Genomic DNA, 13,575 nt, shown 5'->3' with positions numbered 1-13,575 from the left:
CTTCGTGGATCTTCTGAATATCCGACGAAAATGTGTTCAGACGCTTTCATGTCCAGTTTCTTCCGATGGCACTCGGGGACCTGAATAAAAGCTCTACATCCAAAAACGCGTAGATGAGACAAATTTGGTATCTTACCATACCACTTCTCGTACGCCGTCTTGCCTTCGAGAGCACGATGGGGTGATCTATTTTTGAGATACACCGCCATCTCTACAGCATCTTGCCAATAGGCCTTAGAAAGAAAACTTTCAGAAAGCATTGATCTGGCCTTCTCTACAATAGAACGATTCGTTCTCTCTGCAATCGAGTTTTGCTGCGGGCTATATGGAACTGTAGTTTGGTGTTGAATTCCTTGACTTTCTAAATAGTTCGAGAATTCACCATTAACATATTCTTTTCCATTGTCACTCTTCAGTGTCTTGATTTTGGCTCCAGTTTCCCGCTCCACAGATAACTGAAAAATACGAAACTTATTCTTTACTTCAGCTTTTGAAGAAATAAAGAACACAAAAGTCATACGAGTAAAATCGTCTATAAAAATAAAATATATTTATTGCCTTGAAATGAAGTTTCAGGCAGGGGACCACAGACATCTGAATGAATAAGTTCCAAAACTGAGGTTGACTTTTTGTGTGAAACCTTTTTAAAGGGTTTTCGACTTTGCTTACCTTCAATGCAGGAGACGCATGGTTCCTTGTCTACCGCTGTGTAGTCGACGCCTACTGCATGACCCTTTTTTAGCTGATCCATTCCAATGCGGCACAGGTGACCTAAACGTCTATGCCAAAGCTTAAAGCTAGAAACATCGGAGTGTGACTCAAATGCGGATAATTGACGAGGTGGGTTGACTGTACAGTCTAATGAATACAGTCCACCACAATCAGAACCATGTAAAATTACATCACCTTTACAGGAAAAAGTATCAGAATCATAAAAGTTACAACCAGTTTTATCAAAAACTACGCTAAAGCCTTTATCAACCGCCTTCTTGACTGAAATAAGATTAGACTTCAAGTTCGGTACGTGAACTACATCCGTAATCTTCTTTATATCAGCATTGTGACCGCAACTGGTAATAGAAATATCTCCGGCGCCTTTGCTGGGTAATACTTCACTATTTGCAATGGTCACGGTCCCAGTTGAAGAACCTCTTACGTTTTCCATCCAATCTACTCTTGACGACATATGCGCCGAAGCACCAGAGTCAATAAAGAATTTATCATCTTGAAAGCCGTCATTAACATTCAGCGCACATAGAGAATTCTTATGATTAACGGGTTTTCTCTTCTTATCCTTCTTATGTGGACAATCTGGCCGCTTATGTCCTGGCTCCATACAATCATAACAGATTATCGGCTTCTTTTGTTTCGATTGAGGCTTGATCGGGTTCATTCGGGTTCGAAGAGCAGTACTAGGGTTATCTAAGGCTGGCTTATTCAATTCATTCAATAATTTCGTCTTAATAAGGTCTACAGTAATGTCTATATTAGAGTTTTCTAAAGCCATTACTAAAGGTGCATATTGAGGACTTAAGCCTCCGAGAAGAATTGCAGCTATTGAAGCATCTTCCATAGTTTTGCCTATATCGGCTAAATCTTGCACAGTTGACATGACAGCATTTATGTAAGTCTCTATATTAGAGTCAAAATCATCAAGGCAGTACCTGTACAGCTTCCGTTCGAGGCTTATACGCCGCCCTAAGCCTTTGTCCTCGTAAGCGGACGCCAGGGCATCCCAAGCTTCTTTAGCTGTCTTACATGACCTTACATGGGTAATAGCCATACCATCTACAGTGAGACATATTTTTGATAACGCCTTTTGATCATTACGCAACTTCTTCTCGGCTGAGATATGATTACCTTCAGGGTATCCGATGACGGTCTCCCATAAATCTTCATGTATGAGGTACATACGGATTTTAAACTTCCATGATGAATATCCCTCTCTGTTTATTAGTGGTTTTATTGCACTAAGAGTATTATTTGACATGATTACAGCTGTCCCAATGTCAAAACAGAAAATATCGGAAAATTTGTGAACTGTTAAATCTTCACGGATTTTCACAAAATATACACGCACATATTGTAAAAACTTGCCGATTCACTTTTAAATGTTAGAATATGCAGTTTTAAACGTGTAAATCTATTTAAAATATAAATTCGTGCTGATAACGAATGTTGTTTGTTGACTTTGTTTATTGAAGTGACAACATACATCCATGGAATACATAATGTGTAGAAGAAGTATAAATTCAAAATATTGATTAGCCAGTATTATACAACACTTACAGCAGCCATTCTCAAAGTGTGTTCCGCGGAACCCTAGGGTTCCGCGACACCCCTGCAGGGGTTCCGAAAGAATTTAGAATAATTTAGAATAATAAAATAAGCATAATTATTATGATTATTAATAAAAAAATACACTTCTAAAAACTATTGTTTTATTGTAGGGTTCCATCAAGTATTTCGCTTTCCAAAAGGGTTCCGTCAAAAAAAAAGATTGAGAACCGCTGACTTACAGAATATCCTTTAAGAAAGGGTAAACAAAATTAAGTTAAAGCACCTTTTCACTCCTCAAGTTGAGCGTTAACGGGAAACGAGAACGATTACATTAATTAAGCTTACCTATTTCAGGTTTATCCTGTAGTATTTACAGGGATCATTGACCTCCTAAGTTTGTTACCCCTGCATGGATCCTCTTAACTCGATGGGAGGCCGACAGAATGCCCCCTGAAAAAGTAACTTGATTAATGAGCGCCCTTTCACGGCTATTTCGGTCATAAGCTATCATCAAATGGGTCGGGGGAAAATAAACTGACAATTTTAATCATTATTAAATTGTACAACGGGACTTAATCGCGTATCTAAGTTTTTAAGATTTACCTCCGACGTTTCGAGGACGGCGTCGTCCCCGTGGTCTCGGAGAAGACTGGCTTAAGTTGACTTCAGCATCTTCTAACCGCGCGAGTTTTTCGAACTACCCGCACTTGGTCTTGTTTATCCGCTTGAACGTTTTGCGCACTAGGGATGTCACTCTGTCGACACACAACACTAACGATATTCGATTTATCGACTGTCGATATTCGTTTACGCCTACATTTACTAATGACTGGATTCCATGTGGATGAGATCTTGAAACCCTCGTCCCCATTGAAATTACTATGTTTTTTGATACAACAAAACAATACAATTTACAATTTAATAATGTGTAAAAATCGTGAAAGTTTAAATCGGTGTTAATTTAATCATGTTTTTTGTCTTATGATAAAGTACGGCGTAAGCTGGTTTCTGTAATTATTATAATATGAAAATAAATAATATAAATAAACCAATAGGCCAATTCGAATGTACACTGACATAAAAATGATATCTAAATTACGTCATTTTGTTACGTTACGTGTATACCTACAATGTCCATGAGTTTTTTTTTAATAAACTGATCGGCGATTGGCTTTAGTCACACCTGATGGAAAGTGAAGACAGAGCCTAAGATGGAGCTCACCGGTTCAGTAATAGTCTATTCACTCTTGTTTTAAAGAAATTAATTACTTTTAAGTTTATTTTGGTAGGTATTTCAAAGCTAATTTATGATTGACAGTTTAAAATCACGTTTGCTTAAGTTGATAAACCACAACTTAATATATTCAAAATATAACTTAGAGATAGGTATCGATTTATGTAAGATTGTTCCAATAATATTAATAAATTTAGTTTTAACTTAGTTACTGGACTTAAGGTACCGTAAACAGATTTTAAATCAGCAGACTTGTGGTTAAGTCTCAACTGTAGAAACCTAAATGTGGCTGAAACTCCTTTGTAAATTTGCTTTATAGTAAACCGTAGTGTACAAAAACATCGGCTCTTAGTCCATTACATGGAATAGCACTTCTCACGAAGTGGCCAGACCTCGTTGCTTCGGAAAGGGAATTTCTATGTGTGTGGTTAAGATAACCACAGTTCGAAATGGGACAACGGCGTTTCAAATCTTAGACTCAGCCTATTGAGCAAATATTCTGAACCCAAAGAAAAACTGTTCTTAGCAATTGTGGAACAATATTACATCTTTCTGACGTGTAAAAATCCACGGATACTTACAAAGCCACCTTTAAATAAGTCTGCGCATAGAACAATTTATAATCGGCTTAGTTTTATTTCTCATCATTATATTTTCTATATTAAGTGTTTTTCATATTCCTTAGGATATTAGAAATAGTTTTGCAAAACTGAAATAGGAGTTGCGTTAAAAATAAGTAAACTTCGTAGGTAGTGTTTTCTTTCCCACATAAAGCGCCTAAGTTTAATTTATCCGCTTGCTAAAGCTTTAGATATTTTAAACACACAAGGGCATAGAAAAACTTAATATTCCATCTTATATAAATAGGCTAGTTTGTTTTATCTAATAATTAGCTTTACGTTAACACACCGGGCGCGTAGCCAAACATGCCAATCGTTAACGCTCCGTAGCGTATCGTAGTAATATGTATCTCTCTACCACTCTTTCATACTAGTGCGACAGTGACAGTTGCGTTTCGTTTGCTACGGAGCGTTAACGATTTCACGTTGGCTACGCATGCAGAGATCACAAGAGAAATACATAATTTATCGCATGTTGCGTAACCTACGAGGTCAGCAAGTGTAATTGCTATGCTTATACTTATTTGTGACATAATATTATATTTATAGGTTCGTCTATGACATGATTTTATGCTAAGATACTATAATAAGGATGTCAGACACAGTTATCGGTAGGTATTAGGTATATGCTTGGGTGCTTCCTGTAACAGGAGCAATAAATTAAACGGTAGGCTGTACTCCTCAAACTGACCAACATTTGTTCAGCAACTTTTGTAAAATAACTCATGTTTTGATTTTTATTAGTTTTATTACACTTTAAAGTTTATTCTAAGACGCAATGTATTGCAAATTTTGTTATGTTTAAAGCGTGACAAGCAACGTCAAACACATTGATGTCAGCGTACATTGAAGACAATATTTATTTTGTATGAAAAAGAGAAGTCTAAAGGATTCATAATGTTTAAAAGTTGCTGAACAAATGTTGGTCAGTTTGAGGAGTACAGCCTTTAGTTTAATTTATTGCTCCTGTTACAGGAAGCACCCTGTATACTAAACATATGCCTAATTTGTATTGATAAATCTCATAATTCCTCTATGGTAATAGTTTCTCTTTAATCATGGTGATTTAATGCTATAGCATTAATTATAATTAAAAGATTTTAGTCAGAGTAAATATAATACTGAAATCAACTTAATTAAGTTATTACTTGAATGAAGGCTGTACGTTCAATACGCTATAATATAAATGTATAAATAAACATGTATAAGTTAGGTTTATATAATGTATAAATGGGGATTCAGGTCAGTTTCGAAGGCTTCGCAAGCGAGTGTCGTTATGTTGTCATTCACTGTCATTCACTCTTTAAATGGTTATTGTCACTGGACTACCAGGAGACTGAAAAATTACTTCTAAGGGTAGTTTGGTTAACTCTATAGTCTATCTAAACTTGTGTCCACTAGGAAAGTAGTTTTTGTAAAACTGTAATGTAATGTTATTTATTTCACTAACAGACAATGTACTTTTAGTTCATAGTTATAAATTATTATTTTTTTCCTCTATTATTCCAACTGTCACTCATGACATACAAATGCATACTTGGTCTCCCGCGGTACAGGCCTAGCCTAGTGCGGGGGGGGGGGGGACCCCTGGAAATTCGGTACTATTTAACCCACGCTATGCACCCACCCGTTGTCACAACAATTTATGTATTGTACTGCCTGTTCTATGTGCAATAAACTTATTTTTATCTTTTTATCTTTTATCTATACTGTTAAATAAATATCAATTAGCAGAACAGCAATTAATTGCTGAATCGGCGTAGAACAACCTCTTCTCTCGGCTGCTTGTTGTTAATATAGTAAATTAAAAACAGTTCTTTATAAAAATGCTTAAAATTGTGCAAGACAAAACAAAGCTGCCTAATACCTACCTATAGGTAATATTAAAGTCAAAATGTATTTCCTTTTTCAGTATCGGGAAAAGAATGGTTTTCGGCGTAAACTTTCGTTATAATATATCAAGTTGGATGTTGTTTAGCTTTCTCGCCGACCTACTTACGTCGAGTTGTATCTTGATAATTTCCGTTAAAATTTAGCCAATTAAATATGATATTTATTAAAGTTTTTATCACAAGAAAAGTGTTACGGTTTAAGATAACCTGTACATTTTAATAAGTAGTCGTACGAAAAAGCGATAAAATATATGTCTTCTTTCTTCTTTGTCTGCCGTCTAATATATATATATATATATGTTAGTGTATACCTAGGCAAAACAAATGAGGATGAATGCTCCTCGAATCGCGTTGGCGTACCGTCAATAATGTAGCTTCAGGGCATCAAGCTTCAAACCAGAAGGTAACATATTATTCCTCGAAAACACAGAATTATCAACCTTACTGCCGCAATCATAAAGTTTAAACACGTAGCAAAGCCGTAAATGCGTAGGTGTTCGTAGACGCCTTTGCTAATTTGAGGACGTATATAATTGAGTTAGAAATGCATTTTACTTAGGAATTGTTAATTAGAGATACGATGGAGTTTCATCTCGAATCTTATCTAGTTTAATATAAATTCAAAGTGACTGAATTTGATTTTGAAATGTACAACCACTAATAGATGTTTCTATAGATGACGTCTTTCAGGCTATAAAATGACTTGGGGTTTATTTTTAAAAAATCGTAACATAATTTGATATGTTTTGACACTTGTACTGCGCGTCAATTTAAATCAAGTAGTGATTTAAAAAAAATAAGCTTCCTTGTCAAATAATTAGTAATATTCAGGTAATATTCCACTGTGCGACTCATTCCGTAGCGCTACGTCGTAGTCGTAGCAAGCAAGTGGAAAGAAGGTATTTTAGGGCGTTTTTTTTTTTAAAGTTGTCCCCTACACTTTTTTTAAAAATTTGGGATTTTTTATGTTATTTCTACTCAGAATCATGAGCTATTTCTATCCTAATAGGAGAAAAAAGTGTCCTAAGGTTTTTATTTCCATTCCGTCACCATTTTTCATAGACTGGCGGCCGCGGAATGGAAAGATCGAAAAATGTATGGAAATTTTGGGACACTTTTTTTCTCCTATTAGGATAGAAAGAGCTCGTGATTCTGAGTAAAAATAACATAAAAAATCCCAAATTTAAAAAAAAAAGTGTAGGGGACAACTTAAAAAAAAACGCCCTTTAACTGACGGAAAAAGAAATAGGTACTTTTCAGCTAATTTTTACAGCGGTGTCGGTATTTCACACCTAATTTTAAAAAAATACGCGATTGCCGTTGAAAAGGATAAATATTATTAGGAACTTTTGACCTAAAAAGCTCTTCGTGCGCTCAGTTTACTTTTCCTTTTTTACGGGCGGACGGACGGACAGCGGAGTCTTAGTAATAGGGTCCCGTTTTTACCCTTTGGGTACGGAACCCTATTACTAAGACTCCGCTGTCCGTCCGTCCATCCGTCCGTCTGTCACCAGGCTGTATCTCACGAACCGTGATAGCTAGACAGTTGAAATTTTCACAGATGATGTATTTCTGTTGCCGCTATAACAACAAATACTAAAAACAGAATAAAATAAAGATTTAAGTGGGGCTCCCATACAACAAACGTGATTTTTGACCGCGAAGTTAAGCAACGTCGGGCGGGGTCAGTACTTGGATGAGTGACCGTTTTTTTGCTTGTTTTTTTTTTGCTTGTTTTGCTCTTTTTTTTGTTGATGGTGCGGAACCCTCCGTGCGCGAGTCCGACTCGCACTTGGCCGGTTTTTCTAATTTGTTTAATACAGCCGTGGCTGATTGAAAAACTTCCTCTTTCATTTCAAGCCCAGATGTGAATTTATCAGCATAATATTTATGAATGAGCTCAATAAAGCAGGCTATTCACTTGCATCGGCCTACTGATGTGTTGGTGCGAACACTAGTATTATAATCCTATTTACAATATTGCTGTAATGTTCCCATTTTTTCCTTCTCCTTTTGGCATCAAACATCACAGTTTGTTGAACGCTAAAGTATGCTCCAATTATATATATTAGCTATTTATAAAAGATAAACAAAAAAAAATTAAGAAATGATAACCTTGAAACGTTGTTCCTATTGTCTTTAATTAGGTACGAGTATATTAATATAAGACAAAACGTACGCATATTGGGATCTACTTCAATAACTTGGTAATATACCTATAAAAAACAGTTAATAAAACATAATGCTCATTTACAAGTAAATAATTGGCAAATTAACAATTGGCAAATCATGATTTTGTTGGAGTATTGAAATAAAACTCCGTCAGTCGGGTATCTGCCATCATTTCCACTTCTAGGTAAGACGGAAATATTCCCGACAACAGCACATCACTAAGTCACTAACACAGCCTCAACAGGCTCCAACAAAAGATGGTAAGCAGGTACCCTAAATAGAGGAAGGACGAAGGAAGGGCGCAATTACGCTTCATTGTTTTCTTTAATCGTTATAGAAGACTTTGTTATTCAAACAATAGCCTGTAGTACCGGCTGAAACAATGCTAAAAGGTTTCCAAAGGTCTAACAAGTAAATATTTTATCCAGGAAAGTTTCCGTCGTAGCTAGATTTGAAAGTCTGCTTAAAAAAAATAATTGTTTATTTCAGACCATGAGATCCATATTACCACCGTTTAAGAGTGTATTGAATGAATCGTTACGATAGGGTAAATATCTGCTTGTCTACAAAAATCTGATAATATACTTGTAGGTACGTATTGTTAGTATAGCATTCTAGTTCAAATAGTGGCATATTGCCACTGCAACAAGGTGTAGGTACCTACAGACAATATGGCCATTGTAAAGATCAGATCAGGAAGGCATCTTTATGGCAGTAGGTAGACTTCAGGGACTTTACTTGAAATATTCAAATTAATTGTATCTAAGTTTGTTGTCTGAATAATATTGCAAGCAAACAACTTTCAGACCAGGCCCGGATCTAGGGTAGAGCGAGTGGAGCGGCCGCTCTAGGCGCCGGATGGCAAGGGAGGCGCCAAAATGGCAAACGAGAAAAAAAAAGTTTTAAAAGACGCGAGTGTGGCGGGGGCCCAAAATACGCTTGAAAACTTCAACGAAAGGCGCCAAAACCCGATTTCGCTCTACCCTGATCAAGAGCTCGGGCCTCGGGCCGCCACTGTTTCAGACCAACCCTCTGGTAAGTTAGTATTAGGTTACGCAAACCAATGTAAATTCATTAATACGTCTTATATAATTACGACGCGAATTTCTCAAATAACCATCAGTTTCTGATTGTTAAAGGTATAATTGAAATTCCGGTATAATAGTTCTGTTACAATTTGTCAGATTTCGATGACGGTAGAATTGGTCAATTAACATTTTGGTTTAGTCAAAGTTTGCGTAGTTATTTATTAATTAAGATATTATTATGCTGTGAGATACACAGAAAATGCGTAACATTTCCTCACGTCTGTTTTGATATTTGATAATTACATTAGATAGAGATATTAGAGAAATAATTTCCGTCCGGCGTGAGCGTTAATAGTGTAATTAATTAGATCAGACCACGGCAGGCTGGCGAGTCGCCCATTCGGAGATAACACACTTTGATCTACACGGTCTCACTTACACCCTTACCCCTACCCTACGGGTCTTGCCGAGTTAAGCGGGCCACTCACACACCTGCCGCAGGAGCAATATTGGAATTGGACCCTTAATTGCTTCCTTAATAGGGATGATGACACATGTTGAATTTTATAACAAAATCTAGTAAAATAGATAGCAAACGAGCAATTTATCACAATAATGTGGATATTAAAATAAAATATTCAAAAATTACAAAATTACAGGACCTGAAAGTTTCAAAATTTAAGTTTTTTTTAACTTCCAAAAACGATAATAGTAAGGGTACCATTCGATTCCTTACATTTCAAAAAAAAAAATATTGTATAGCAACTATATACATAAACGCAATATTTCACCGACAAAAACGCAATTTTCTTGTTTTGTCCATACTACAAGATGGGCGATGACGTCACGGCCTCTGGCCGTTTTGTATAGGGCGTTACGCGAGTGAAGTGCGACTGTCGGACTTTGACTACAATTTCTGACTTTTGTGTTACTTTAATGCAATGGGTCCCATATAGACATTTGATCCTAAAAACAATTAAACCCGATCGATTGGTACCATAAAAAAAAATTGTCATGTAGCCTATTGTGATGTGTGTAGAGAAGCAGGGGCAATTTTTAGATTGGGCCTGCAGCAGGACGGCAGGGGCGCAAGACCTTCCTAGCTCCCTAGATTGTATCTACCGCCTTGCTAGGTTGTTACATGTGTAGTACGATTGGGGCAATTCCAGTCAGTTCATTGGCGACTACCGACTGCTTTGATAACACAGGAGCCATTCTCGTCGACGTGCGTTCAGCGGGACTATCACTTACACACTGAGTGGCAGGCTAGTGTGTAGAAAACAGCCTTATGTTTAAGTTTGTGTCAACACAAAGTTCAAATTAGAATGGAACAGGAGACCTTTTTATAGGTCTCTGGGCGGCTAGAGGTTATGGTAACAGAGGCTATCTAAATATGTAATACATTTTATGAAGCGTAACTTATTTTAGACTTAGTTTGGTGTAAGTTTATTATGCCACCTCAACATATTTTAGACTTAGTTTAGTGTACTTGTATTATGCCATCTCGGCTAGTCTCGTATGTGTTACTGACGAGCGTCCTTTTTAGGCAGATTAGCATGAAAATACCTACATTTTGTCAATCACAAAATTCCGATTCGATGGTTATAATAGAATATGCGTATAATGTATTACTCAGAATCGGAGGCACACCAATCGCGCTGAATTCTTTGACACATTTGATAAAATTCTTTAAATCGTTCGATAAAAGTTTTCAATATTAGCTCTTAGGAATTTAATACAATATTTGATTTTTCGCCAGCCTAACATTTCGATGAAGTGATACAAATTATCGTAATTCCCGAATAAGGAATAACCTACGATGTTAACATGGGACAATTATTATGTTTTATGACTGTACTTCCCCAAAAATGTATTTTAATAAACGGGTCAAAACTTTTTATTGTGAGTTAAGGATTGTGTGTGACGTGTCTTTTCTGTAGACATCAGAAAATAAATGGACCATAAAGCTTATTTTTTTGCTGTACCAGCTTTAAAGATGAAATGTTCAGAGATTATATTTTATTAAATCGTTAAATTTCCTTTTTGCTACCGCTTATGACCCAAATACATTATTAAATCCAACGTAAAGCTGACTTTATTAAGGCCTTATTACAAATTTTTTGTTTAAATATTGGTGTAATTTTTTTTAAACATCTCAAACTCATGTGACACGAAAGTGATTAGCACACACGCATAGTTTTTACCGATTTTAAAGTTAAAGTGAGTTAAGTTTTTAAAGTTGTGGTGGCTAGTATTCGTTCACTCGTTGATTATATTCTATTCTAAATTATTTGAATTTATAGGTAAAACATTCTGCTTCAGGAAAATCTCTAAAATGGCAACTTCTTTAAGAAAAACTCTAACAGTTCTGTTTTGCATTTACGACCAGTGTAATGCGAAACTACTCGTTAAAAGTTGAACTGAGACAACAGGAAAACACGCGGACTGAGTGAGACAAAAAGAACGAGGATGGAATTTTGAAATTTGTAAGTGAACCTATTTCAAAATTCCATCCTCGTTTTTTTGAAGCCATCTTTTTCAACATGTCGCAGCTCAAAGCTTTACGAGCTCTGCGGTTGCGTAACACAATATGTATGTAAGTGAACATATTTCCGGGTTATATCAGTTAAGTACATATAACTGATATAGGTAACCCGATAATAGGTTTACTTACAAATTTCAAAAATCCATCCTCGTTTTTATGCTGGGATGACAAAGTTAAATAAAATAACTAATAATGCATACGAGTATAACTTCCAGTATAACTAACTTCCGTCATCCAAGCAGTGATGAGATGATGAGATGTGACCTAATAAGCTACAGGCTGAGCCTAGTGTGGGTGATCCCCACACTGTACTGCTTTTATTGAAATTTCTATATTTCTTGAAAAAAATTTTTTTAAGCCTCACAGTTATTATGTTCAACTACTGAATGAACTGAATGAGCTCATATTCCTTTGTATTTTAGCTGCAACTTTTTCCTTTGTACCGTAAAACGGGGTGAGTAGGTTTCTCGGGGAGAGGTGGGTTATGAATGGGGAGAGCAGGTTTGAGAGGGGGGTGAGAAGAGATTTTAAGGCTACTGCTACAAAAATAATGTATTCCAATTTAAAATGGAGCTATAGTAATACGCATAATAAAAAAAATCGGTCCAACAATCTTCCAAAATCACCTTTGTATGAAAACGGGGTGAGGTGGGTTTTCCTCTTTATCGTCAAAGTTATGAAATGGAACTACCCAAAATAAAATAAAAACTAAACTACAAACGTCCGGAACACTTATTATATACACCATTCAGTTTTCATATGTAAAAATAAAATGTTATCGAGGTTTTAATTTGAGTTTTGACCCTACTCACCCCATTTTACGGTACTTATTATTCTCGGTGTAGCTTGTTTAACCCTTTACCAGGTTAAGTTGAGCATGTTATGAATGTAAGTAGTTTCTTAAGTTAAAAGATATTCTATTGTTGTATAAAATCTACCGCGGATGGAGTATCGAGACAAACCTTACTGGTTTACCGATACTTTTGTAATTAAGTTTAGATATTGTGTTGTAATTACCTGGATAAATGAATGAAAAGATAAATATTTCCCACATACGGCACCTCAAACATTTTTTCTATTTTCGATGAGTGTCATTTTCGAAATGTTAGCGTGGTAAAGGGTTAAAGCAATGCAACCTGACCTGATTCAATTTAGGTAATATTTTCTGGGTCGTTCTCTGATAGTTTCATTTATTACATCTTCCCGATGTCTTTTAATTGTCATAAATGGAATTTTATTACGCTAACTCTTTGTACATTTTTGCCTATGTCCAAATCTTAATCATTTACATTCTTTAGACTGTACTTTAGATTTACATTCCTTAAAACACTGGGTGTATACCCCAACTTGGCGAATAGAAATAGCACCTTTTGCCGGTATAAATATAATACTGCTACTCCACTCTCACACACACACACACACACACACACACACACACACACACACACACTCCTTTTTGTATAACTACTTAAACATCCCCAACATGTTTATGTTCGTATATTGCACATTCTCTCACACTAAAGTAGTCGCATTACTTAAACGAGACTGCCTGTACTTTATGGTCTGTGCCGTAGCTAAAAATAGAAGCTATCTTTTTCAACATGTCGCAGCTCAAAGCTTTACGAGCTCTGCGGTTGCGTCATACAATATGTATGTAATAAACCTACCCTGTTCGGATTGCAGGATAAATATTTTGACATGACCCCGCCTAGACGACGCCGGCTATAAGCTAATATATATCATATTGTTGAGTGAGAACGTTTAAATATCTCAACTAAACGTATTTAAGTTCGCACCCTTATTT

At 36.1% G+C, this 13,575-nt stretch overlaps 1 protein-coding gene across 1 annotated transcript in view; it reads left to right on the top strand.

Moving 5' to 3' along the window:
* Nucleotides 1–5,364: 5,364 nt before the first annotated feature.
* Nucleotides 5,365–13,575, top strand: part of LOC134649775 (uncharacterized) — a 77,155-nt gene continuing 68,944 nt past the window's right edge. Inside the window, exon 1 of the mRNA XM_063504604.1 lies at nt 5,365–5,376. Within this exon, the coding sequence (XP_063360674.1) occupies nt 5,365–5,376 (12 nt within the window). The remainder of the gene's footprint in view (nt 5,377–13,575) is intronic.

This window comes from Cydia amplana, chromosome 7 (genome assembly GCF_948474715.1).
Source record: "Cydia amplana chromosome 7, ilCydAmpl1.1, whole genome shotgun sequence".
Classification (NCBI taxonomy): domain Eukaryota; kingdom Metazoa; phylum Arthropoda; class Insecta; order Lepidoptera; family Tortricidae; genus Cydia; species Cydia amplana.
This window is presented reverse-complemented; position numbering and strand designations above follow the sequence as displayed.